General features: G+C 40.5%; 1 protein-coding gene across 1 annotated transcript in view; it reads right to left on the bottom strand.

Annotated features, from left to right (window-relative positions):
- The window catches only part of LOC114049519 (piggyBac transposable element-derived protein 5-like), a 168,142-nt gene extending 142,120 nt beyond the window's left edge, over positions 1-26,022 (bottom strand). The window contains exon 1 of the mRNA XM_027870755.1: positions 25,482-26,022. Within this exon, the coding sequence (XP_027726556.1) occupies positions 25,482-26,022 (541 nt within the window). The remainder of the gene's footprint in view (positions 1-25,481) is intronic.
- Between the last annotated feature and the right edge of the window lie 1,110 nt (positions 26,023-27,132).

The following is a 27,132-nucleotide window of genomic DNA, read 5'->3' as shown; positions in this document are numbered from 1 at the left end:
TATTCTAGGCTCAGACTTCCAATAAAAATCGTTTTAGCAAATCTTTGACTCATCTGACCTTTAGTTTATAATATGCCCATATGTCAACTAAAAGGAGAAATTGAAGAAAAGAGATCTATTAGACTGTAACAGGCACAAAGACAGATACATGGTAAAATGGATAGAGTGCTGGATCTGGAGTCAGGAAGACCTGAGGTCAAATCTGGCCTCTGATACTTTTTAGAGGTGTGACCATTGGGCAAGCCACTTAAATTCTGTTTGCCTCAATTTTCTGATCTAGAAATTGTAGATAAAGCACTTATCTCTCAGGGTTGTGAGAATAGAATTAAATAATATTTGTAAAGTAAACTTTAAAGCATGCTATTATTATTATTAGATAGACTCCTTGAGATTAGAGAGGTCAGGAAATTGTTTAATTCTTTGCATTTCTCTCTCTAGTACGTTGGAGAGAGCATGGCACACAGTAGGTGCCTAATAAATGCTTTTTCAGTCATCTACCATTTTTTCCCACAACACACAAATTTAAATTCTATGAAACTGAGATAAGCACATCCTTCATCCTCTTTTTGCAAAATTACCCACGCACAACCCAGAGGACAACAGTTCAGGACCACTTCCTCTCTTCTACACGATGGACGTGTGGAAGCTTGTGAATGACCCCATGACGGGCTTGAGTCGAGGTAAAGTCTGTCCAAGAAATGTCCCTCCTCTTTAAGGATATTTGTAGCTACCAAGTGGGGCTAGCATTATTCTTCTATTATCTTCTGTTATCTCTACCATTTCTCCAAGATCCCTAGGTTTAGCTTGAAATCCTATGATCTCAGAGCATTTCAACTTTAGTTAGGATCCTAAGGTCCCTAGATCCAATGCTCTGCTGATCATCTTGTTCACTGCACAATAAATTAACAGAACAAAAAAATTTTGCAGTCTTGGATAGGACCAACTCCTATCCAGGAATTCTCTATATATACCTGCTTCCGACAACTCTTGGGTCTTGGACAGGACGAACTCTCATCCAGGTTAGAATCCTCTACATAGCCCTACTTTCAACATCTATGTAACAAATTATTCTCAGTTCATAGGTAGACTGAGGACATATAACCTTTTAGTGAAGCATTTTCTAAAACCTATTCCATGGAGTCTATGAAACATTTCTAAGGTTTTGGTTTTTTTTAATTAAGTCTAGTTACGGTAGACTAAAACCATTTTTGCCTTTTTTTTTTGTACTCCTGGGAATATACGTAGGCAGCACAGTGTTGGGTACATAGTAAGTTCCTAATAAATGCTTGTTGACTGACAGAAGAGGTGTAAATACCATCCAAGTAGTCCCTGCCCTGCAAGATGGGGAAAGGTCATAGGATGCCTTCTCAACAAGGCTCTCTGGTTTGGATATCTACTTATTTTGTAAGTAATGAGATGGAAGCCCTTTCTAAAATTTTCACATAGGGGCAAAAAGTTTACTTTTATGTCTGCTTACGAATTTCATCTGTATCTGCTCCATGACCTCAGAAATCTGGTGAGGGGTTAGGTATTCAGGGTATACAACATAGTCCAACAAGCACAAGCATTTGGAAAGGGTTTCAAATCTACCCTCATGCTAGTGTATTTCCTACCAACTGGGGAATTTCTGAGGAAGAGAGAGAGAGAGAGAGAGAGAGAGAGGAGGGAATGAGGGAAAAAGAAAAGGATGGAGGAAGGGGAGAGGGAGGGAGGAGGAAGGGAGGGAGGGAAAAAGGAAGGAAAGAAGGGAGAAAGAAAGAAAGAAAGAAAGAAAGAAAGAAAGAAAGAAAGAAAGAAAGAAAGAAAGAAAGAAAGAAAGAAAGAAAGAAAGAAAGAAAGAAAGAAAGAAAGAAAGAAAGAAAGAAAGAAAGAAAGGAAGGAAGGAAGGAAGGAAGGAAGGAAGGAAGGAAAGAAGAAAAAGAAAGGAAGGAAGAAAGGAAGGAAGAAAGGAAGGAAGGAAGGAAGGAAGGAAGAAAGGAAGGAAGAAAGGAAGGAAGGAAGGAAGGAAGGAAGGAAGGATTTCAAGCTGCTTCTGCATGGGTGGGAGTGGTTATTCTGATGGGGTTTTAACTTCACTAGATCAATTCTCAAATTTAAGGCCTGATGGTTTTTGCCCACATATCAAACCTAGGCAATAAAACTAACAACAACACTGTATTCAGAAATGCACCCTGTCTTCCGGAAATCATTCAACTTACAAAAATTCCATCAAGTAAAATGTAACTTTCTTTTTTTTTTTTTTTCAATGTAACTTTCTTGAAAGCAGAACATGTTTAAAAGTCCAAGTCAACAAATACTTGCTGAGTGCCTCCTGCAAGCAAGGTACCTGTACTAATATGCTTATAGAATGAATTTGTTACCTTAGATGCATAAGCACAAAAATTCTAGAATGATACAGTACAGCATAAAAGAAAATGGCCTATGCAGGAACAGAGGAAAGAAACTTCAGCAAACTGCTGAATAGGTATTAAGGAATTTTAAATTATTTTAATGGTACACAAAGCACTCTTTTTTTTTAGTGGATAACAGAATAAGCTCTGTTTTTCCAAAATGGGTTAAAGGAAAATTAGCAAGTTTTATAACATCCTTCCCTTGCCTGTTTCTATTCCTCTACACCTAAACATGAACTTATCATGGTGAATTTTCTTCTAAAGCAGTCAGATTGGGAGAAAATGAATTTTGCTTCAGAGGACTCAAACAGGGCCCAAACAAGACTCTAGTCTGTGCTATTCTGGCCCAGGAGCTATTTATTTTTTCCCTACTTCAAGACTCTTCATCCAGGTTTAATGGAAGACCTCTGCCTTAATAGATCCTCCTGCCCCAAGAGGAAATCTCATTGCTCTCCCTACTCTCCACTCTTATGATGGATTTTAAAAGGCAGATTTAATGAATTCTATAATTTATCTGAAGTTTACAAGCAGCACATCTGGCTTACAAAGAAGAAACATCTTCTGACACCACACAGATTGGCAAGAGATCAGAAGTAGGAGACTTATTTCTCAAAGCCTGGTCCCTTCTCTGAAAAGAATTACTGTTAGACTGTATAAACAGGGGCTTGTTTTCTAACTCCATCTCTTCCCACAGCACTTCCCACAGCTAGAGAAGCCATGTGGTACATCAAATAGACTATACCTTAGACCCTTAGCCAGATGACTGTCCTTGACCCTTTCTGAACCTCAGCTTTTCTGACTATAAAATGGGGAGATGAATGGCACTTACCTCAAAGGGTTGTTGGGAAGGTAAATAAGATCATGTATGCAAAGTGCTTTGCAAAACTGAAAAGGCTAAAATAAACTCCAGCTCTAGTGATCATTACAACTCTAAGAAGTAAGCCCTTGGTAACTATTTGGCAATTGACTATCTCTCCATATTTGTTTGGATCTGATCAATGAGTCTCCATTAAAGTTCCATTCCAATGCCTCATCATGGCATGGGAGTGAGCCTGGGTTCTACAAGGATGAGCACATGGAACATACATTATGGCAGGTGATACCAAGCTAGAAAGGCTTAGAAAGGCCTGGTGGCAGACTGTGGGCTACGGTCCAAAGACCAGCCCAGCTAAATTTGGAGACAACAGAAGGCTGGCCACCAGGTGAAAGATTTATTTATTTATTTAGCCACAGTCATGCAAGGGCTCTCTCCTCAGAAATGCATTGCAATCTATGGCAGTCAAACTATCAAATATTTATTAATCACCTACTGTGTGCCAGGAACTGTGGTAGGCACTGGAAAGAGAAGGCATACTCATCTAACTGAAGTCATGGTCTTATTTTCAGGAGGAAGGGAGTCTTACACACAGGGATGGCAGGCCCCCAAATTCCCCTAAACTACAGGCTAAAGAGCAAAGGCCACATCTTCAGGCCATTTAACTCCCCATAGTTTCTAACATGTTGTATACACCGGCGGGGCTCAGATGGTGCTGGGGATGCTAGGGCTCAATCCTAATGCTCTTATAGAGCCTGTCCACTGAAATCTATCAGTCCCAAGGTCATACCTTGTCTGAGATTTTATTTCTACCTCTAAAAATTCAGAATTAAAAATACAAAAAAATAAATAAAATAAAAAATCAGAATTACTGACTCCTCAGAGGGCCAGCATTATAGATCTACTGTAACAATACATCTGAAAAAGAAGACTAGGGAAAGTCAAGACCCAGGAAAGCACATTGAACCCAGATATCAAAAAGACCTCGAGTCTAATCCTAACTCTTCTCCTAAGTGGAGGCATGACCTTGGGCAAATCACTTAAACTTTCTGTGTCTCAGTGTACTTGTGTATAAAATGAGGAAGATGAACTAAATAACCTTTAAAGCCCACCTTCATTATTATTATTATTATTATTATTATTATTATTATTATTTTTAGGCAGTTGGGGTTAAGTGACTTGCCCAGGGTCAGGGTCACACAGCTAGTAAGCATCAAGTGTTTGGTCTGAGGTCAAATTTGAACTCAGGTCCTCCTGACTTCAGGGCTGGTGCTCTATCCATTGCGCCACCAACTGCCCCTAAGGCTCACCTTTAAAACTCTAATTTCTAAAATACTCCTATTTCTTACTCTAAAAATAAGACAAAATAAAGCCAGGCTTAGCAGCCTTGCTGAATAAACCTTTTCCCCCAGAAGCCATAAATGGATCTCTTGAAGGTCAAATCTTATTACTTGGCAAATTCGACAGATTACTTGGCACATCTATCTACAAGGAGGGTGGAATTCACCCGTTGGCACTGGTGCTTAGAGAAGACTTCCATCCCTTCTGCGTTGATGCAAATTGGGTAAAATCTCAAAGAAGGCCATTCCTTTAAGGGTTCTACTTCTTCCAGAGAGCATTTGGACACTTATTCGGTGATCCATAGGGGAGCTCTCATTTTCACTAGGCACTAAGGCAGGGGAAAGGGCTAAAACACCAAGGGTCAGTTGTCTAAATAATCACTCCCACAGACAAGATTGGTATCATCTGCCTATGAAAAGAGCCTTGGACCAGGAGTCAGAAAACGTGGCTCTGTCACTTAATAGCTATTATATCTGGGCAGGGTACAACCATTCTGAGCCTTAGTTTCCTCATCAGTAAAATGAGAATAAAATGGGGACATGCCTCATGTAGTTATGTGAAAATGTCTTAGAAAACTATACGTTTGGCACAGGGGATTCCGATTCAAGCAAGATGGCTGCAGAGCCTGCCTCTGACACATGCTTATTGTGTCGCTTTGGGCAAAACACTTAACCTTTCAGGACTCCCAGTCAACTCCCTAAAACCATAGGTTGCTGAACTGTTGCCACTATGTGTTAGTAGAGGGAATTTCCTTACCAGGAGTTTCCTACACCAATCAAATCACAGGTGCAGAAAAAAACAAAACTAAACAAAACCCCAAACTAAAAACCTTTCTATCTAGACATAAACTATTATTATTTTCCCAGGGTGAAAGTAGCATGAACTGGCTGACCTTCCTCCTGCAAAACAAAGGCCCAGTGATAATAATGGATGACTGAGGTCTTTTGATCAGTGTTCATAAGAGAGGTGAAACAGGGTACCACTAGATGGATGCTTCCTCCTCTAGCAGCTGCACCCCACACCCCAGCTGACCTCTTCAGCTTTTTCTCCATCCTGTCTTCTCCCCTATGCATGGCCATCACCAGCTTCTCATAGCCTGAGATACTGAGGGCAAGTGTCCCAAGGACTCTTGTTTTTCACTGGGTCTTGTCCTGGAGAGTCTCCCCAGCATGAGGTCCCCGATCTCAAAGTCTGAGATCTCTCCCCATCTGGAAAAGCTAAGCCATTTAGCTCCAACTTCTGCCCTGGAAACATCTTTCTTTAACCCCTATATTTTATTTTTTTTTGTTTGTTTGTTTTAGGCAATTGGGGTTAAGTGACTTGCCCAGGGTCATACAGCTAGTGTCAAGTGTTTGGTCTGAGGTCACATTTGAACTCAGGTCCCCCTGACTTCAGGGCTGGTGCTCTATCCACTGCGCCACCTAGCTGCCCCAACCCCTATATTTTATCCCATTAGTTGTTGTTCCATCCTCCTAAATAGTACTCCAGAAATTCTGCCTCAGAGGAGCCAAGTCACTTAAGGATCATGTTTAGGCAATTCCCTAACCCCAGTTCAACCTTTAATCCTTTCTACTTTCTTCTTTGAGGACTGTAATCAAATCAATACCCCGTGTGCTCTGGAATAAATGTGTCAGTTGACTGCCCTAGAGTCCTAGTTACAATCTCTGTGGCTTCCCAAACCAAAACACCCTTCCCTATTATAAGATAACAGTGTTGTCTCTCACATTAGAATATAAGCTCCTTGAGGGCAGGAATTGTCTAGCTTTTCAACTTCTATCCTCAGTACTTGGTACACAGTAAGAACTTAATGAAAAAATTTTTTTCACTTATTCATTCATTCATTCCGAATCCTGAGGCACTTTTGTGGTGTGTGCCTAAACTACAATGGCCAGTTAACACTTTGATGATGCATTAAAAAAAAAAAAACTATTTAAAAATTTAGAAAATGATTATGTGCATGAGAATAGTCATACATAGTCATAGTAATTCAAACATTACTCCAAAATATCCATACCTATCAATGTTATTGTCAACAACAAAAAAAGCTAACATTAATACAAACACTTTAAAAGTTTGCAAAGCACTTTGCATACATTATCTCATTTAAACATCATCACAACCCCATGGGGGTAAGTTTCTATGCATTATGATGATCATTTTATAGTTGAGGAAACTGAGGCTCAGAGGTTAAGAGACTTGCTCAAGGTTTTGGGGGGAAGGAGTAGGGATTTAAATCCAGGTATTACTAACTCCAAGTCTCACTTTTATTCACTATGCCAAGATACTTTTTGCTTCTTTACATGGAGGAGAGAAGAGACAGTTGCTGGTGGGATGGGAAATAGCAGGGGTTACAAATAAGAAATGAGATCCAAAGTGGAAGGCATTTGGAAGCCAAACAGCAGAGTAAGGAAGTAGGTGGTAAGCCTACTAGGAAAAACAGAGTCTGGAAAGAGTGTAAAGGCTTAAACAAGAAAAGTTTGAGGGAAAAGAGAAGTTTTAGTCAGAGGCCAAAGAGAATGTACAATAATTGTGGCATTGGAGATCAATAAGTCCATAGCTCTAGGTAGGATATATTCTTCATCTGAAGTCTCTGGAGGTCACTGAGGCCCAGAAGGAAAAAAAAACGCATTTGTAGGAAATCTCTTATGTCTTCTGTTTTCTAGGAGCATAATAAGAAAATCATATTTTTTTTAAAAAATCATTTAAAAGCATTCAGTGCTTTGTTCTTAGACCCTCTTATTATTGCACACCTCTAGAATTAAATCTATCTAGGCCTCAGATAGCTAGAGAGACCAGCATCGTATATTTGGTATACTCTCTCAGTCTCCTTTGCTGGATCTTCATCCAGGTCAAAATCACTAAACATGCGTGTCCTCCAGGCCTGTCCTTAACCCTCTTCTCTTCTCTCTCTATACCATTTCACTTGGTCATCTCCTCAGCTCCCATGAATTCACTTATCTCTATGCTGATTACTCTTAAGACTGCTTCTCTAGACCTAACCTCTCTTTTAGGCTTCTTCTGCTACAACTTCCTTGAGGTGTGTGATGCTGGGCAAGTCCATTAACCCCTGTTTGCCTCAGTTTCTTCATCTGTAAATTGGGAATAATAATAGCACCTACCTCATAGTGTTGTTGTGAGGATCAAATGAGGTAACATTTGTAAAGTGCTTAGCACAGTGCCAGGTACACAGTAGGCACTATATAAATGTTTTGTTGCTGTTCAGTCATTTTTCAGTCGTGTCTGACTCTTCATGACCCCATTTGGGATTTTCTTAGCAAAGATACTGGAACAATTTGCCATTTCCTTCTCCAGCTCATTTGACATATCAGGAACTGAGTCAAACAAAGTTCAGTGACTTGCCCAGGGTCACACAGCTATTGAGTGTCTGATTCCACATTTGAACTCAGGAAGATGAATCTACTTGACTCCAGGCCCAGCATTCTATCCACTCTGTAGCCCAGCTGCCACCCATCAATGTTAGTTATCATTATTATTATTACTTTGCTTCTCCTTGCATGCCCAGCACTAAGGACAATGCCGGACCTAGACATGGTAGGTGCTTAACAAAGGCTTATTTGTGTACTGACCACTACCATTCACCCACACTAGAATCCATTCTTGGTGCCAGAGGTTCCCATCTCAATGTTTAGTTATTTGGGAGCTCAGTATTCTTACTTTCTAAAGGTGATTTGCTTTAATGCTTCAACCATACCAAGGAGAATGTGTAAATATTGCTAGTATTTGCTATTCCCAGAGCAGAAAGGCTTCATTGGCAAGCTGCATTTATTAGCATTTGATTATTGAATAGGCACTGCATGAATAATGGACAACGGAAGGGGGAGAAGAGAAGGAAGGGAAGAGAAACAGAAACAGCCAAATGGTATTATATTTTAAACCAGCAGGACTACCATGCATTGAAGTCAATGTCCAGAATGAGGGGTAGAAGTGGGGAGGGGCCAAGAAAAGTCCGTTTTGGGTCCAACCAAGCCTTTTAAATCTCAGATTTCACCATGTCTGGGAAATATCAAATCTTTGCTAATAAAAGACACGTCACTATGCCAAAAAAAAATTTTTTTTAAATCTCTACAGTCACACCACTGCATGTCCGTGGAACACTTTTCTACGGAATGACTGCTGCAAAATCGAGGCGACTTGAATTCCATACACGTTAATCTGCACCAGTGCAAAAGTAATTATGGCAAATGAAGTGGCCGTGAGGAGTTCCAAGGCTTTAGGTACAGCATATCTGAGTAAGCTCCAAGAAAACTCTGTCTATGCAGTCTGGCATTTCTTCCTTTTCCCACTTAAGGAGACTGCAGGGAAAATGGAAACAGTCTGAGAGAAAGCTTCTAAAAGCTTAGTGAAACAATCCTCAGCTTTAACACCTCAACTAGGTTGTAGAGTCAGCTTGAAGCTGGCTGCAAATTGTGTGCCAATGAATACCAGATTCTATACCCATGTAAAAAGCCCTGTGCCAGAGGCCATGAAGATGCTTAGCAAGGACTTCGGCAGCACTAGTCATCAGCTCCTTCCCCTCCCTCATCCCCTCATTCTGGGTAATAATACCAGTTGATTTTAGAATTTTACATACACAATGTCTTTTGAGGCATGTACTAAGGTATGTGTCACCATTTTGTAGATGATTGTCACAACTCAGAGAGATGCCCTTGCTCACACAGCTGGTATGCATCTGAGGTGGGGTTTGAACCCAAATGTTCCTGACTCCAAATTCAACATTCATTCCATTACGTCATATTGATTCAGATAGCTCCCTGCTCTCTCCTCCTTTCCCTACTTCAATTCCAGGATTTGGATTCCAGGACCTCTGATAGAGAAATCTGGGTCAATTAACAGGAGGTGACTGAAAGGACTCGAAAAAAAAGAGAATCCTAAAGGTAGCGATATTGACGTTTTAGCTGGAAAATTGCCCAATAGAGACAGGATATAGAGACACATCCAAACTATATTTAACGACATATAGAGACATATCCAAACTGTATGTTAACAATGTGCCAAGATTTAGGGACTACTTATAGTGCCATTCTTTTGCTTTTTGAACACTTAGACCCACTATAAATATTTGTCTCTATATTTAGTGTACATAAATTCCCACCGTAAGCCCTCCATAGGAAGGGGTCTTTGTTTAGTCCTGACATTTTGGTTTCAATGGTACAGGAAATTTCCAAGTCAAAAAGCATTTATTAAGTCAAGAGAACAAGTATTTATTAAGGGTTTAGTCACTCCCTCCACCATGCAGATTAATTACAACTCTGTAAGACATAGTCTTGGTAAAGAGCCTGGGACACCAAAAGGTTAAATGACCTGCCAAGGATCACAAGGGCAGCATGTTTCAGAGGTGGGACTGAATCCAGATCTCCCTAACTCTGATGCCAGCTCTCTATCTACTACGCTATACTTCAAATAAAAAAAAAATCAGAGTTGGGAGGGGTTTCAGAGGATATCTAGTCCTATATGTTAAACAGAAATTGATCTTGGAAGGCCACATATTGATTAGAAAATCACAGATTAACATTGTCTATGTTGTATTGCATTTTTATTCATTTTGTTAAACATTTCCTAATTACATTTAAATCTAGTTCAGGGGACAGACCTCTGATTCTAGTTCAATCCACATCCAACACAGGAATGCCCTCTACAATATCCCAGAGATGTGGTCTTTCAACCTTTGCTTTTAGACTTCAAAAATGGGCAATTTACCACCTATCTAGGTGTCTCATTCCACTTTTGGATAGCTCTATTAGGAAGTTTTTTTTTATTTTGCAGCTAAAATGTGCCTTTCTGAAATTTTCAATAGTTGGTCCACGTTTTACCCTCCATGACCAATTAAAACAAGTCTAATTCCTCTTCTAATATTTAAACACAGCTATCCTATCTTCCCCATCCCCTAAATCTTCTCTATTCAAGCTAAACACACAACTCTTTCAACAGTATCATGTATTTTCCAGTCCCTTTGCCATCTTGGTTATTCTTCTCTGGATGTATTTGCTTGTCAACAAAATGTGGTACCTGGAAGTGAACTTAAATGACTCCAAATGTGGTCTGATCAGGCAAGAATCACCTCCTTTATTCAAAACACTATACTTCTATTAATATTTCCTAAGATCATATCAGTTTTTTTGGCTGCCACAATACCATCTGGAGCATCTTGCTCAGTTCTGGGCACCACAGTTCCATTTATGAGCTGGAAAGTATCCAGAGGTGGGCAACTAGGGCAGATAAGGGCGCTAGGTCCATGGCCATATGAGGATTAGTTGAGGGGACTATGGATGTTTAACCTAGTGAAGAGAAAGGTCAGGCCAGGATGTGATTACCATGTTCGAGTATTTGAAGAAGGCTTAGACTCCAGAGGTTCACACAGTGCTTGGCATATAACAGGTGCTTAATAAATGCTCGTTGATGGACTGATGCTGATTTGCCCCTGGAGAGAGGAACTAGGAGCAATCAATGGAAGTTGCGGAGAGGCTTATTTAGATTTGATATGAAAACTTCCTAAGACTCAATGCTGTTGAAAAGCAGAATGGACTGCCTCCAGAGGTAATTGGTTCCCTCTCCTTTTTTTTGTGAGGCAGTTGGAGTTAAGTGACTTGCTCAGAGTCACACAACCAGTAAGTCTTACGTGCCTGAGGCCAGATTTGAACTCAGAACCTCCTGACTCTAGGGCCAATGCTTTACCCACTAGGCTACCTAGCTTCCCCTAGTTCCCTCTTCACTGGACATCTTCAAGCATAGGCTAGAGGTGGTCTGTGGAGCATGTTGTAGTGGGGATTCTTGAAAGGAGTCATAGGTTGAACGAGACAGCTATTGAGGTCCCTTCTGACTGAAATTCTAGGATGCCACGACTCAGCTGGAGCTTTGTGCTTCCCCCAAACTGCCAAGACCTTTTCACATGAGCTGCTGTCTAGCTCGTCTCCCCTATTTAAAAATGGAAGGTGCAAATATGACCACCACATGATCAAAGTAGATCAGGCCATCTCTAAATTGTTTCTACTCCTATCACCACTCAGGTCTTAATTGGGAAGAGGGCCTAGCCCAATAATATCCTATTTATAACAGAATAAAAATGTTAAATGTGCCTCTAAAAATAAACTCACTCATGGATTTTTTCCGTCCTGTTACTCTGGTACAAGAAAGGAAGAAACATGTAAAAATAGCTAACATGTCTCAAATTGTTTATTCTAGAGGGAGATGGAACCAAGAGTTATCTGGCTAACTCCCCAGAGATGTGGCCAGTCTTTGGCATTCATCAAAGCGCCATCTCTTGTTTGTCCTCACCTGAGCATCTATGGTTATCATTTATATTTTTATTTTTTCCCTTTCATTTTTATTATACTAATATATATTTATGGAATAAAACAAACATTTCCATAACATGATATAATAAAAAGATGATTGTATATGAAACTGCAAATCTATTATGCACAACTTTCCAATATACATTAAAATTATGATGTAAATTTCTTGTTTTCTTTTTTCTACCCTCCCCCAACTTCCCCCTAGAAATGGCTACCATTAGACACAAATAGGTATGTGTGCATATGTATGCATATATATGTAAAATTATTCTATATATACCTCTATATATCAGATAGTTCTCTGAATGCAGATAGAGTCTTTCTTCATATAGAAGTCCTTTATAATTAATTTGAGTATTTATAATAGTCAAAAAACCTCAAAGTCATTCTAAAACAATGTTGCAGGTTACTGCATACAATGTTCTCTTGGCTCTGCTCATTTTGCTCTTCATTATTTCATGCAAGTCTTTCCATGTTTTTCTAAGATCATGTTTTTAAATTATTCCTTAGCTACCTAGGAAAACATACCTTTTAAGCTAAGTAACTGACTCTATGTAAGCTTTTTTGTGACCTGGCTTTTTTGTAAACTCCCAACATAAGAAATGAAAAGGGAAAGCCAGTGAATACATACCATGTGACCCCTGGGTCACTGGGGGGCAATCATTGGGGGGCAATGTGGTATAATGGAAACAGCACAGGGTTTGGAGTCAGAAACCCTAGATTCAAATTGCATGTATTTACTAACCCTTCTGAGCTTTAGTTTCTTCATCTGTAAAAGAAAGATCCCTAAGGTATTTTCCAGCTCTAAATAATTAATGACCTTATGTTTGGGAGACAGCATAGGTTAGCAGAGAGGATACTGGCTCTGGACCCAGATTCACATTCCACCTTCTCCTCTGTGGGCCTCCATTTCCTTGTATGGGAAAATAAGGGAGTTGGTCAAATGACTTCAAAGATAAGTTACTTCTAACTCTTAATTCCATAATGTTGGAGCTTATACAGTACTTAAAAATTCAAACTGCCCTCTTCTCCAGCATATATTCCACTATTTATCTTTTTCTAAAGATAACACAAAAGAGTCAAGAGTATCAAGAAAGATTTAATTATTTTTTAAAAGGAATACTCACTACTTCTATTCAATTCAATAAGACATCCATTTTGTTTTCTGTATCAACTTTAGTTTGACTTAAGTACCTTAAAGCTTAGTCAGATAATGCCCCTCTGCTCCTATTTCCTACCCTCATAGTGCTTAAAGTTTTGAGATTGACCATCTTTACTATGATGGAAACCACATCTCTTATTTTTATTGTACACATAAAGAATTTTGAATAAAATTGAAGTTGTTAAGATTCGAAAAGCATATTCCCTCATATCAAAGGGATTAGTTGTTAAAAAGAAACAGGGGAATAGGTGGAGCTTCTCAAATGCTTGATTTTTTCATTGGACTCAAGGTAAATCAGTTATCTGTTCAGCCAAGTTGCTGACAGCTGAAAGCATCCCTGGGGTAGGAAAAGAGGAACTTAGAAAGCATACCAATGTGGGGAAGATTTTCATGCAGGAGGATACAATGAATCTGTTTCTAGCCACCTAGAACAACAACAACGACAATAATAGCTCACCCATTTGAGTTTTACAGTTTGAAACACACTTTACACACAACATGCTCTCCCTTCTTCACCCTGACTACTGACTTCCCTGGCTTCCTTTAAGTCTCTCACTAAATCCAATTCACTTGCATGTCAAGGCACCACACCCTGATGTCTTGGTCCTCTTTGAGAACAAAGATCAAACAGCAGTAGTAGCAGCAACCTTTAAATCCCAACTAAAATCTCACCTCCTAGAGGAAGCCTTCCCCAACCCCTCTTAATTCCAGTGCCTTCCCTCTTTTAATTATTTCCTATTTATCCTGTATACAGCTTGCTTTGTATATATTTGTTTGCATGTGGTCTCCCCCATTAGATTGTAAACTCCTTGAGGGCAGGGATTATCTCATACCTCTTTTTGTACCTCTAGTGGTTAACACAGTGCCTGGCACATAGTAGGTGCTTAATAAATGTTTATTATCTCTTTTGAGCCTCACAACAACCCTATGAGGTTAGTACTACAGGAATAATTGTCCCTATTTTATAGATGAGGCAGCAAGGGTCACAGAGGTCAAGTGGCTCCCACAAAAGCATGATTTGAACCCAGGAGTGTCCTAACTCCCATACCAGTGCTCTTTTCACATTGACCCCAAGGGAAAGGACATGATGTAAACAGGCTCTAGGGACAGCTGGCCAAAACAAGGCCCAGCTGTTTGTTTGTGGCAATTATGGTTACCAGGTTCACTGAACAGTACTGGCAACCACCCGTAATATCTGGCTAGCGAAAACAAAGCAAGGGATCAGGAGTCATAATAGGCCTACCAGGACACCAATAGCAGTGCGACTTAAAGAAAGCAGTAAAGGTATTTAGCATCCTAGAGCACAGAGGACTCTGTAGGCATCAGAAAGGAAAGGAAAGGCCTTCCATGGCTGAAACTAAAGCAGGATTAGAGAAGATGATGATCATAGTAGTAGCTAAAATTCATATAGCACTTATTACATGCCAGGCACTGTGCTAAGTGCTTTACAAATATTATCTCATTTGATCCTCACAACAACCCTGGGAGGTGGGTGCTATTATTATCCCCATTTTACAGATAAAAAAACTGAGGCTATTAGGGGTCAAGGGACTTGCCTAGGATCACGCAGGGCAAGGAAGTTGCAGCAGAAACGTGCAGACAAGGCTAGCTGAAAAAAACCTTATAAATCCTTGCAGTTTATGAGAGGAACACATTTCTGGGAGGACTAAGAATCCCACCAGAAAGTAATTCAAGCCTCACTCTATATTGGGCTAAAATTCTGGAAAAGTTTGTTGGGTACTCCTTCTCCAGCATACAACCTACACGTGATTAAAGCAAGAGAATGGAAACAACGATGATTGGGGGGAAGGCCTGTTAGAAGGAGGGGAAAGATAAGCATTTACTGAGCACCTACTACGTGTTAGGCACTGGGCTAAGTGCTTTACAAATATCTCATTTGATTCTCACAGCAATCCTGGAAGGTGGGTGCTATTCTTATCTCCACTTAACAATTGAGGAAACTGAGACAGACCAAGATTAAGTGACTTGCCCAGGGTCACATAGCTACTTTCTGAGGCTAAATTTGAGCTCAGGTCTTCCTGACTCCAGGTCTAGCACTTTTCCTCTGTGCCCGTACTTGTCTCTTTAGGTGTGCTTGGGTAGATCATTAAAGCTGGGATCAGAAATCATTTATTTCTATGATCTATGAGAACTTTTTGTTTTTCTCAACTCCCCAATGAAAGGGCTTTGGGAAATAGTCCAACCTTTTCTTTCTAGCTGAATTTTTTCTTAAAAAGATTTTTTTTTGATACCTTAGTTAAGATAGATGAGTGTTGGGGGCAGCTAGGTGGCGCAGTGGATAGAGCACCCGCCCATAAGTCAGGAGGGCCTGAGTTCAAATGTGGTCTCAGACCAAACACTTGACACTTACTAGCTGTGTGACCTTGGGCAAGTCACTTAACCCCAATTGCCTAAAAGAAATAAAAAAAAGATAGATGAGTGTTAAATATCCCTCTAGGAGTAAGATAGAGCAGTAGTATTTATATAATTTTCTTTTAGAAGATAATAAAGAGACAATGAAGCTGGGGCAGATTTGGAATCAGGAACCTTAAAGACCAGAGACCTGGAACCACCTTGTCAGGGACAAACTCTGAAAAAAGCTAGGGTGATGCCCAAAACATCTACTTTCTTTCAATAGTCCAGTATGGAATTTAGTCGTGAATTTACCTATTCCTCTAAAACCATTTATATTTGCTTATGTTCTTCCTATTCCACTTCTTGGGTGGAGATGATTAGGCATAACAACTACCACAAGTTATTAGATGTTGAAATTAGTCCTTTAAATGACCTAAAATATATTATTTTCCAATTTAAAGGCATGTCCCCTAGTTCTGATATAACCTGCCCCCAACCTTTAGTGAGTCATAGGCTCATTTGTTCTAAGGGTGAGGGGCAGCTCTTTGTATATTACAGGAAAAGCTAGTCGAGAGGAAGATAAAAGATAGAAGGATGTTTTGGTACAGATTCTGAAGAAGACTTTCAAAAACTCTAGAGGCTAAGAACAAGGGCTTTTTGTTACATCTCATTGCACTCCAAAACTTAGGTTTTCTATACAAAAGAAAAAGAAAAAGAAGAGCAAGAAGAGATAGAGTGAAAATAAGGACAAGTGGTGTGCATGATTAGGGCTGTTTTTTTAGCTCATAAGTGGCATAGGAGCAGTTGAGGGTGAAGAGTTTTCCTGAGGTAACAAAGAAAAGAGAAAGAGAAAAGCAGGAGGTTAATGTGGAAATACATGTCACATGTGAGAAAAAGCTTATCTGAGTTAGAACTGTGAGTGGTATACAAAGAAGGAAGGAAGAGTGAGCACAAAATACATAAGATAATAATAATAGCTAGCATTTGTGATGTTCAGTTGTTTTTCAGCCATGTCTGGCTCTTCGTGACCCATTTGGCTTTTCTTGGCAAAGATACTGGGGTGGTTTGCTATTTCCTTCTCCAGAGCTAGTATTTATATAGTACTTTAAGATTTGTAAAGCACTTTGACAAATATCTCATTTGATCTTTGGAAAATCCCCATTTTATGGAAGAGGAAATTAAGGCAGATAGCCTTACTAAGTGACTTGCCCCAGATTACACAGCTAATAGGTATCTAAACCTAGGTTTGAACTCAGATCTTGACTCCAGGTCCAGCTTTCTATCCACTGTACCACCTACTTGACATACCCCTAAGGAAAAAAGAAAAGAAAGATAGAAGTTCACAAGCAGGACAAAAGGATTGTAATCCTTGGAGCATGGTGAACCATTCCAGGTTTGCCTTATTTATGCTCTTCACTTTATATACTTCAATGTAAAAAAATAACAGCTCCTTCCATCATTGTAGAGGCAGGGAGTTATGGGTATAGAAAGTCACCTTTGCTGTTAAGATATTGGTTGATTTTGATTAAATTTTCCCTTTTTCTAACTTTCTTACAAGGAAAGTCTTCATGGATGGAGATGATATATTCAGAAATGAGTGTGATATAAAAACAAAAGTCATCAATTAAAAAAAGAAAGATGGTAAACAGGGAATATTCAGTCTGTCCTTTATGCCAGCTTCCTTATCCCCCAGGTCACTTTGGTTGCCTGGATATGCAAGTTTTACCTCCATTATATCTTCCCTGAGGTGCAGCAAGTAGGACCATATTTAGTATTCATACAGCAGGCCTACTATTGGTTTCACACAGTTTTTGTTTGGTCTGCTGTTTTGTTTTGGTTATTAGTCCCTAAAAATTTCATGAACTTTTTTTGGTCTTTCAAGTTCATTGGCCAAAATAACAAGAAATGGTCAGCAATGATTCCCAAGTCCCCTTTCTGGTAACTAACTGATGAGGTTGGAACTAATCATCTTATAAACATGGTTTAGATTCCCTCTCTCGTCCACATCCCTTCCCCCTCTCCAGCTCCTGACAAATACATTACTGCATCATTATCCACACTAAAGCCTATCTACCATTTTTCTGACTACTCACATGCCCTCAAGAGATCTTCTTGCTGTTCATCCCCATTATCTTGGCATTTTAATTCCCATAAAAGCTTGGAAAATTCATTCATCCATTTATTTACAGCAAGCCAATTATGGACAAAAGTGCTGACTTAGTCACTGCGGTGGGTTTATAAAGAAGAATAAGATGTGGTCCCTGTCCTCAAGGAGATTACAATGGTGTACATTTACAGTCTCTGTATATTATCCTTCCCCAACCTCCCCTCCCATTACAAAATTGTTAAATAAGCCAGGTCAAATTCAAAATCCCAAGAAAAATAAACCTGTTTCAATTTATCTGTCTTAAGAAATACTCCTTTTCCTTGTTCCTCTTCCACGCTCTGTGCCAATTCCATAAAGACTTGGCTTTTTAAAAATAACCTTTTAATAAAAGACCTTGTCACAGAAGTTTTTAAAGTCTAAGGAGATCAAATATGGTATCTAATTATACACTGTTTTTCTTTTATTCACATACCAATTTGCCTTCTCAAAAAACTCTCCTTGATAAGTCAGGCATGATTTAACATGCTTCAATATGTTTCCCTTTCCCCTATAAGTTATTTTTGCTTAGAGATTCTATTGATTGGTCATGTCATCATAGGACAAATGACCATATATATACAGGGGAGCTGTATCACCAGCTTGACCAGTGAGTCTCATTTCCACACTAAACTTGTTTTGTAGGTCTCCTTAGAAACTCTTATGGATGGAAGTTACATCCACAAATTGATAAAATGGCAATATTCAACCATAATAGCCATTTATTTTGACCAATGCCCTCACCATTCCTGTCATGAGTTTCTTAGAAACTTATCTATATGTAATTTATGGATAAGGTTTAAAATGCCTTATGCACTTGAAACTTTGTGATCCAGTATCTCTGAACTTCTCTGTTGCAAAAGACACCTTGAGATCAGAATCACGGAAAGGCAAATAATTTAGTAGAATTATTTCTATAAAGTATAACTTCCATGAAACATTTTTTGTTTTTGTATTCTCAGGGCACAGCACAATGCCTAGCACATAGTAGACACTTAATAAATGCTTGTTGAACTGAACTCTTTTATTTTCCCTAGTAATCTCCTTCTATTTAATACATCTTTCCACCATTTACATGATAATCAATTCAATAAGCCTTTATGGGAAAAGCACTGTGCAAGGGATACACAAATAAAAATGAAAACTCCTTGCCTTCAACTGGATCACAGTCTACTGCGTCACCAAACGGTCCCACTGATGCTAGCTGGATTCTTCCCTTTAATATATTTAAAACAAATTTTTACTATTTTGAGGGTTCCTTAAAAGATATTCCTCTAATTTCTGTTTTGGCCTGCCAGGTTTCTGATTTACAACTGATTTGCTATACTTTTCTTGTTTTTCCTTATTTGGCTACAGTACTTCCCTTTTTCAGAAAGGTTTTTTTTCCTCTCTCTCTCTCTCTCCCTTTCCCCCCAGCCACACTGTATTTCCTTTGGTATTATCTGTTCCTTGTTTCCTTTCAATAAGGTGTTTTAAAATTTTCTCTGTTTCCTTTGCATTATTTATTATAACTGTTTCTTTTTACTTTGGTACACAAATTCTATCACAGATCTCTTTTGTAAAGATAAATAACTTTGTAATCAATTTCTTTGGTTTCACTTTTCCCATCAGAGTATTTAATTTAATGATATTCTGATTACTGTTATACAGTGGTTCACCCACAAACACTTACTGTACAAATTCCCATTCATGACTCTGGACCAAGGTCAGGAAATTTTCCTTCCTTGTTGCTTCAATCCCTCCTCCCCACCATTTAGTGTAAGGACTCCCTATGTAGCCTCTATGACAGATGGATCAACATGCTTGAATATTTCCTCTGATTTTTTTATATCATAGATTCATAGCTGGAAGAGACCTAACCAGAATATCCAGTTTTATCTCCTCATTTTATAACTGAGTCCCAATGAGGTTAAGTGACTGGCCTGAGGTCACAAAGCAAATGAGTAGTTCAGCCAGGACTAGAATATGAGAATGCTACTTACTCTATGACATATTATTGCCATGAAGCCAAAAAGAAAAAGGGCAGGGGAAGGAGGAATTTTAATTAAGCCATTATAATGCAGTACCCCAAAACATATATCTTTACTAGAAAAGGGCACAAATGTTCCAACTATAGTCATTCACACAAATTTTACAAATTTAAAAAATGTATCACCTTTTCACAAAAAAAAAAGTGCTACCTTACTAGCACACTTAATCCAATGATCTAGAAAAGGTTATATTACCTATAAAGCAGTTACAAAATTCAATAAAGTGAAAGTCTGTCCCTTACCTTCAACAGTGCACCACACCCTCCAGTCTTCTTAAATAGTATCACATCCTCAAATCAACATTCCATGGTTTAACCTTCTTTAATACATATACCAAATCCTCATTTGTAGATAAGCCTTGCAATTCACCCATTTAAAGGGTTATTATATTCACATGAGTTTTCCCATATACTGAGTTTGAAAGTACAGCAAACTGTCCTGGAGTATTATTAACATGACCATGACAAATACAAAGTCACAAATGTTTATTTCCTTTCCCAGACATCTCAGATTCCAAATCATTACACAACACCTGGCCCTCAGTATGATAGCTGTTTGAAGAGCATAGTCTTCATTTCTCCTTGAACCATAGAATGCTACTTGGCAGCCTAATGGACTTTGAACCAAATCACACCTACAAAGATAAAGCCTTTTTTAAAATGTGTGTTTTCAAACACCAGGCCACACTCCAGCCTCTCAAGGTCACATCCCCATGCTGAACAATAAAAAAGGAACTGAAATGAAAATATTCTACTAATAGAAAAGCTAATCAATCTTCCAGGTCCACCCATACCTCAGTTTCTCACAATTACATGTTAACTTGCAAATGCTAACATGGGCAAAAAAGTCAAAGCAAATCAACACCTGGGTCAGAGGTTCTTAACCATTTTGGGATATCATAGACCCCTTTGGAAGTCTGGTGAAGACTTTGGAGTTCTCAGAATGGTGTTTTTAAATGCATAAAAATACATAAAATTACAAAAGAAACAAATTATAGTGAAATATAGTTATAAAAAAATTTTTTTTGGGGGGTGAGGAACATTCACAGATCTCAGGTCAAGAATTCCTGATCTAGACTAATACTTCTTTTTTTTCCTCTTTGCCTCTTCAATTGGAGGCAAATCATAAGAGTGCTAGGACTAAAAAAAAAAATCAGAAAGGAAATCAATCCAAGAAAGTAACCAAGTCTTAGCTTCATGCTATTGCAAAGCGCAAGTGGGTAAATAGCCAACACACTGCATAATGTTCTGAATGAAGTTAAGTACCAGAGATCTCTAGAGAATCATGTGTGACCTATAGCTGGAATAAAGAAGGACCAGAGAAGCAATAATAATCATAGGCGAAGACCAACCATGAGAGGTATTTGTTTGAGGGAGCCAGGTCTTAAAAGAGGCAAAAGTATAAATAAATACTTTATTATTTGTGCTAACAAAGCTCTTATGTCAGCATGGCATAATGGATAGTGGATTAGACTCATGGTTAGGAAGACTTCTGTTCAAATTCTAGTGCTCACATATACTAGCTAACCTCTCAGTGCCCCAGGCAACTCTGTAAAACCCTGACTACAGCTGAGTTATGGATCTGGAATAGTGAACAAAGTTTTCACACATTGGGAGTTCCCCACTCACTGATTAAATGAATTTGGATCAGAATAAAAAGGATTTATACAAAACTATGGACAGTGTGAAGAGGTCACAGAATAATAGAATTTGAGAGTTTGAATGGATCTGAGTAGCCATTTAGCCCACCCTATTCATTAAAGAAGCTCACCTGTAACATAGCCAGCAAGTGGGCAGCCAGTTTCTGACTGAAAACTTCAAAGGAGGAAGAACTGACCACTTCCTGAGACAGCCCATCCTAATTATCAGGAATTTTTTCATCCATTCCCCTTATTTCTGCCTTCTTGGAACAAACAGAAAAAATCTAGTCCCTCTTCCATATGATAATATTCAAATACTAAAGACAGCCAGCACATCACCTTCCCCCTACCCCCACCCCAGAGTCTTCTCTTCTCTAGGCTAAACATGTCTAGTTCTCTCATCCAAGACTCATATAACATGGACTCAAGGCCTGCCACCATCCTGGCTGTCCTCTTCTGGACACTTATCAACATAATTCTTAAAGAATGGTACCTAAAACTAAACACATGTTAAATGTTCGCAATCTGCACTGGTATGAAAAGTAACCATGCCACTGAGATTCAACTATCCATTGAAGTATGCTTATAATCTTGGACAAGTTACTTCACCTCTCTCGGACTTGATTTCCTCTTCAGTAAACTAAGAAGATTGGACTAGATAATGTTCAAGATCCCTTTCAGCTTTAGAACTCTAAAATTCTTGAGTTAAGGGCCATCTCTAGAAATCATCTGCTACAGGTGTGATCCTATGGCCACAGAAGAATTAAAAACAATTCTGAGGACTCCAGCTGTTTTGTTAACCAGCACTGCTCCAATTACAGAAACACATGCAGCCTGTATTTAAATGTTCTCAAAGGGACACAGATACCAACACCTCAGCACCGAGTTGGAAAGGAAATGAAAAGATGAAGGAAGGCCCTTTCAGAACTTTTAGATCACTTCAGTCTTGGAAATACATAACCTGATTTGTTTCTGTAGGGAAACTGTACTTATAAAACAGATGTACATGTTTGTATTACCAATGCAGAGTGGGGCTGGGAAGACTTAAGGGGAGTTTCCTCTTTCTTTCTCCTCCTTGTTTTAGTCAGGGCCCATATGCCTCTCTACTGTGCTCACTATTTCCAGTGACATCAAATGGAAGACTTCATTTCAGAGCAAAGGCAGAGTGTGGCACTCTGTGTCATACATATAAACTTTTTGCAAAGATTATATAGGGATCCTGGTAATCAGTCCTGGCAGATCTGGGCCTAAGAAATAACAAAATGTTTAGAACTAAAATTTAATAAAAAGAATGTCAAAATCAATCTGCAGAAACAAAGGCTATGTAGGTTTTAAAATAGGAAGTCTGACTATATTTGCTGATTGCCTCCTTCCTTCAGCAAACTGGATTTAATTGGAGGTGAGGGTCAGCTCTTGTCAGAGTCACAGACTGCAATGAATTCTTCACTTAAAGTTAATAAACTGTTATTTTGATTGCACTGGACCAAAAACTATTTTAACAAAACTTCTGACTATTGGAACTGTTGAGGCATAGCCCTCATATGCCTAACAGCAGCCCTCTTTGTCATTACACTGCTAGGAGCAAACACTGTACTTCTGTATCTATTTCCAGCCCCCATAAATCACACTCTATTGTTACCAGGGAACTAGGAACTCATACTTAATAAGGCATCAATTTCTTTTCCCCATTTTGTTTAAAAGGGTAGGGTACTGTAGGGAAGTAAAGAAATTCTAAATTTCATCTAAAGTAAAAACAAATTATTACACAGAAAATGGGTTTTTAAAAAAAAAAGTTCCAGGTAAACAATGTCCATACAGGGTTAACTCTTGGACTAAAGCATTTAATTACAATCTTAGACTCAGGGACAGAGTCTGACCTAAGCACATGATATGACTTTAGCCTTCATGATGTTTGACAACAAGAGTGCTACAACAGCAAGATTCAAATGGTAAAGTTAGAGCCTTAGTGCCCAGTTTCATTTTTCCCAATTCCAAAGGACTTTGAAATTTAACATTTAACATTAATAGATTGAGTATAGTGCAATCTATATCCTCTACAAAATCTAACACACAGCATCACTGTTCATAACTAGGTTTTATTTGAACACAGCTTCTTTAATGGTGCTGACACAAAACTCTTTGCCTTGAATGGAGAGACTTGCTATATTCTTCTAGGTACAACTTTTGCCAGAATGGCTATTCCCAATGTCCAATGATTGATCACTGAGTCTTAGAGCGTGGTGATCATCTAGCACAACTTCCTCATTTTGCAGATGAAGCCACTGAAGCCAGGATAATAGATCAGATAGATTCACAGTACAAAGTCTGTCAAACATAGGATTGACTATCGAGTGCTATAGGTCATAGGATACTAATACACAAGACATCTGACCAGGGCACAGAATAATTGTGGTGGCTAAAAAGCTATAATGTAATAAAAAATACATTACACAAAGTAATATGACCCTGGAAATATGAATCTCTTGGAAATCTTAAATAAAGATCTTGCAAACCAGAAAACCCAGATTATAATCTGTTGTTCTGTTACATGCTAAATGCACAAGATTGTTTAAGCCAAATTGATTATATAACTCAACTCCCTTATACAGCTAGATGTTTCCTAGGACACTGATGCTACAATTTGCTTGAGGTTTGCAAACCATTCCTGGTCTCAGACAGACCAAACATATTAGGAAACTGCAGGTACCTGCCTACCAGAGTTTTAAGAACAGTTTGTAGAACGATTTCCAGTCTGTCTCCAAGTGGAAGTGTCATGAATCTCAAGAGAATCTCTTATGGCCCTTTTGATGGGATACAGTATGACCACAGGAAGAATAACAAGGGGAAAAACTATATCATGCTGAGGGCTCAGCCACTCCCTAAGCTTCCCTCAATGATGGTTCTATATTATTTCCCAGACTAGACTGGTACACACACACACACACACACACACACACACACACACACTCCACTTTCCAATGCTTCAAGGTTGGAAAGCAAGGCATTAGAGTTATATAAAGGGCCAGGAATAGAGAGTGTTCACAATGAGCTGAATGTGTTGATCTGTTGCCAGTGAAGAGGCAGTCATACTTTACCATCCAGTTTCCCAAAAACAAGGTACTAAGAAGAAAAATTCATGCAGATACTAGTGATAGGGAGCAAGAGCTTATGAGATTTTATAGGATATAATGTGTGTAAAGTCCTTTACAAACACTAAGCTGAACACAATATAAATGTCAATTATCATTATTATTATTAATGTGTAGCCATGTCATGCAGAATACCTAAGGAAGTTATTTCTAGTGTGGCAAGAGCCCACCTTAATGGTACCCTTACAAAGAAAGCACCATTATCCTCCCCTTCTTTCGCCTGCCCCTCTACTGATTCCAGTCTCCAAGGACAAGGTAGTTTGACTCCAGGAGAGGCTACATTATAAATTTAAGAAACTAAACAGAATAAAAAAGCCCTGAAAGTAGAACTTTATGCAGATATATTGTATAAATAATTTGCTAAACTCGTTATGGGGTACAGGAAAAATGTGTGAGGAGTGGGTAAGAGAATTCAGCTGGGTCTCAGGCATTCCTAAATGGGGCAATGCCCTCAGTCTGGTCACAGACTTACTTGGAAGATAACTAACAGGTCTCTCACCCTTCCATCTAGTCATCCCAGGCACGAGCTCATCCTTCTCTTAGAGCCATCCAAGAGAAAATCTACTCCCTGGAAAGCCATTTTCACAATCCTAGCAATCAGGAAATTATTTTACCTCTTAACAAATTCTATCTGTATCTTGGGTGCCTACAGGTGTGACTACTCTCTGGTGCAGGACGCTGGAATGCTCCCAGCGACTAAAAGGAGAGAGCTCCCACGTCCTTTTGTACTTGACTGAACAGAAAAAGTACCTGCAGCAGCCTCTGTTTCATCCCTCTCCTCCCAACAGTGAACTTGGAACACAGAACCTGCATTCAAATAGTTATTCCACCTTAGTACCTGGCCCATTTATGCAGCTTTTACACGTCTGTACCTATCTTTGCCGAAAATTTTCGTCGTCAATTGGGAGTTTGCGCGCTTTCCAATTTCTGCCTTACTCCAGGCAACCAACAAAACATCTGGAATCCCTCCTAAGCAGATGTGCCTGGTATCCCTAGCCAAGAAGACTCCCAATCTCAGCGGACTTGGCATCCAGGCTGGTACGCCAACTCCTCCCAATCCCCAGCATCCACACACCACCACTGCTGACTCTTAACCGCCCCCCCAAACCCCACTCTATTTCGCGGCCCCGCCCACCCCCTTTTACCGCTGGTATCCTCGAAGCGAGGGGGAGGGGTGTCTCGCAAAGTCTGGGTCCAGCCTCCACGCTCTTCCTCATCCTCCTCATCCATGGGCCCGGGAAGCTGATGCTGATGCTGTCGCAGTTGCCGCTGCCCACCAGTCGCAGCTCCTGCCCTTTGGACGCGGTGCCCTCCTCCTCCCTGAAAACAGCAGACGCCTCCCCCGCGGGCGGGCCCCTCGGTTGCTGTCTCTACCTCCCGGGCCAGGGGCTGCGGCGGCGGAGGCGGCGGGGCGGCGGCAGAGGAGGAGGAGATGGAGGAAGTGGTGGGTTCGTCTTCGTCCTCGGAAGAGGCGGCGGAGGAGGAGCGCGAGTCGGCCGAGGTACTGTAGAAGGGGTTCCCGCTGCTGTCCTGGCCCGACTCGCCGAACACGTCGTCCGAGATCTGCAGGCTCTCGTAGCGGGAGCGGGCCGCTTCCAGCAGGGAGAGCGCCTTCTTCCTCGGTCCCCCAACGCCGCCGCCGCCGCCGCCACCCCCGCCGCCGCCGCCGCCGCACTCCGCCATCATCTTCGCTGCACCCCACTCTCTCCCCTGCCCTCCCGCCCCCCACAACACCTCCCAACCACAGACCCCCCCTCCTCTCCCGGCGCCCCGGGCTGTCTCTCCCCACCAGTTCAATCCACAGCAAAGCGCCCTCCCCTTCCCCACCCTCGGCCGGTCCGCCGTCTTTGCCCGGCTTTGGCCCAGCTCCAGGTTAAAAAAAAATTTTTTTTAAAGGCACGGGCAGCGACGGGCCGGGGCAGCTGAAATGGCAAGCTCTGTTCAGGGGTCAGTGAACCACTCAGGAAACGAAGAGAGACAGGTGCTGCAGCTGCTACCCTGCAGCAGCCGCTTCAAGGGCTGTTGTTGCTGTTACTGTTTCTCCTCCTCCGGGGAGCTCTTCCTGACTCCTTCCCTGCTTGTCAGCCTTCCTGCCCGCTTGCTGGCTTGCTTGCTTGCTTGCTTGTCTGCTGCTTCCCCTCCAAGGTGCACCCCCTCCCCTCTGTTCCTCTCTCCACTGCCAACCCTACGGACTCCCTCCTTGTGTGTGCAGCCGAGAGGGCGGATTCCGCCTCGCACCTCCAAATCCCCCGTTTGGCCAATGGGAATTGCTTACCCAGAAGGAGAGGGGAGGGATTGGGAGGGCCCAGGAGCAGAAGACACCTCCTCCATCTCCTTCTCGGCCTAAGAGGCGGGGCAAATGAAGTCAAGGCTTGTCAGGAAGGAGGTCTGGCGGCTATAGGGCCCTTTCCCCTCTCCACAAAGGCAGGCTCAGACATCCATCAAGGGACCTGGTCAGAGAGGGTGCGTGCGTGTGTGTGTGTGTGTGTGTGTGTGTGTGTGTGTGTGTGTGTGTGTGGTGTGTGTGTGTGTGTGTGTCTGTGTGAAAAGGCGTTGGGGAATATAGATTGGTTTGTTCCTGATAGCCTGACCCAACTGGGAGGAAAGAGATGGCCTTCAACCTTCTTCCTAAATCAGTGCCTGGGCACCAGGGAACTGTCCACTTTTGGTGGTTCTGAATCAGAGCACGCAAGGAAAACCTTAAACCGCCGCACAGGCAGCCTTGGGAAAAAATAGTGGGGTGCTGGTGGCTGCAGCAGCTGCAAGAAAGTTAGAACTGATTGCTATTGGTACTAT

Source organism: Vombatus ursinus, unplaced genomic scaffold (assembly GCF_900497805.2).
Source record: "Vombatus ursinus unplaced genomic scaffold, bare-nosed wombat genome assembly UNPS02014798.1, whole genome shotgun sequence".
Lineage (NCBI taxonomy): Eukaryota > Metazoa > Chordata > Mammalia > Diprotodontia > Vombatidae > Vombatus > Vombatus ursinus.
The sequence above is the reverse complement of the archived record's forward strand: the minus strand, read 5'-3'. Positions and strand labels throughout refer to the sequence as shown.